General features: G+C 41.4%; 1 protein-coding gene across 3 annotated transcripts in view; it reads left to right on the top strand.

Moving 5' to 3' along the window:
* TBC1D5 (TBC1 domain family member 5) overlaps window positions 1-1,702 on the top strand; it is a 475,698-nt gene that overhangs the window by 282,133 nt on the left and 191,863 nt on the right. For all 3 annotated transcript variants that reach the window (XM_019535723.1, XM_019535731.1, XM_019535738.1), the window contains one exon: window positions 1,557-1,645. In XM_019535723.1, the coding sequence (XP_019391268.1) occupies window positions 1,557-1,645 (89 nt within the window). The remainder of the gene's footprint in view (window positions 1-1,556; window positions 1,646-1,702) is intronic.

Raw genomic sequence — 1,702 nt, 5'->3', positions numbered from 1 at the left:
AGACAAATGCAAGGTGCTGCACCTAGGAAGAAGGAATCACCAGCACACTTACAGTCTGGGGGAGGACCTCCTCAGCAGCACAGCAGTGGAAAGGGATCTTGGAGTCATTGTTGACACCAAGATGACCATGAGTCATCAATGTGACAAAGTGATCAACAGGGCTAACCACACTTTATCATGTGTTAGCAGGTGCATAACAAACAGGTTCAAGGAGGTGATACTTCCTCTCTATGCGGCATTAGTCAGGCTGCGTTTGGAGTACTGCATCCAGTTATGGGCGCCACACTTCAAAGGGGATGTGGATAACCTCAACAGGGTTCAGTGGAGGGCCACTCATATGGTTAGGGGCCTCCAGGCAAAACCCTACGAGGAGAGATTGAGGGCCCTGGATTTCTTCAGCCTCCGTAAGTGAAAGGTGAGGTGAGCTTGTGGCCACCTACAAATTCATTAGGGGAGGACAGTATGGAGAGATGACCTGTTTACCAGGGCACCCCTTGGAGTAACTAGGAACAATGGCCATAGACTGACAGAGAAGAGATTTAGGTTAGACATCAGAAAGAGCTTCTTTACAGCAAGGGTTGCCAAAATCTGGAATCGGCTTTCGAGGGAGGTGTAGTGCTCTCCCCTACCTTGGGAGTCTTTAAGAGGAGGCTGGACGTGCACCTGACTGGGTCATTGCACTCTTTCCTGTCCAGGGCAGGGGGTCAGACTTGATGTTCTGCTAAGGTCCCTTCCGACCCAAACATCTACGAATCTAAGTGCAATTTAAATGCAAGGAGAGAGAGGTTCAAGCAGTTTAGCATGTGTTAAGTGCCATTCTGGTGTTGCAAAGTTGTTTCCCTTCAGGCAGGTTGATCAGAAATTGTGTACTGTCGTTGAGTAGTACAATTGTATTTTTGTGCTTTAGCTCCTGCATGTTTATGATTTTTTTTTATATGCATTTCTCATTATAAATGGTAAAAATAACTAAAAACCTGCACTGGAGCAATACTGAGTTTTGTCCGCACATTGTCATATATAGGTTTCACAATAAGCATAAAACAAACAAACAAAAGAAACTTAGTTTTAATCTCCATAGGCATGGATGTCTCCATTTCTAATTCCCCAAATGGCTGCCTTTGTCTTTTCCAAAGGCCGCTGATATCCTAGTTTTGGAACATTATCAAATAAAAAAGAATTTTAAATTTTGTAATTTGTCCTTATTGCAGATCTTTATACTGTGGTGCATGATTGTAATTACCATAAATAAAATTCATATTTATGAACATAGATCTTTGGAGTAACTGCCAGGTGCAGGGTTGTCTACCATTGCCAATTTGTTGTCTGTTCTGTTAGAGAAAGAGAGAATAACTTGCTTCCCATATATTACAGGAGAATAAACACTTGGATTTAATCAGAATTTAACATAAAAACCATTGATTATGAAACCACTCTGTTAAGAATGTAAATGTTCATGCTTTTACATTTTATACTGCTAATATTATTGGCTGCTAGATGCTGAGGTGGAGCATTAGGTATGAAGACCTTGGTGTAATTTTGTTTCTTTTTATCTTTAGGGTATGCATGAACTTTTAGCGCCGATAGTCTTTATCCTGCATTGTGACCACCAAGCTTTTCTACACGCCAGTGAAGCTGCCCAGCCAAGGCAAGTGATGTGTAATTATCCATTTAATGTGAAAGTGTTGTATTTTTCCATATTTAT

The sequence above is a fragment of the Crocodylus porosus genome, unplaced genomic scaffold (assembly GCF_001723895.1).
Source record: "Crocodylus porosus isolate Cpor-Errol unplaced genomic scaffold, CroPor_comp1, whole genome shotgun sequence".
NCBI classification, from domain to species: domain Eukaryota; kingdom Metazoa; phylum Chordata; order Crocodylia; family Crocodylidae; genus Crocodylus; species Crocodylus porosus.
The sequence above is the reverse complement of the archived record's forward strand: the minus strand, read 5'-3'. Positions and strand labels throughout refer to the sequence as shown.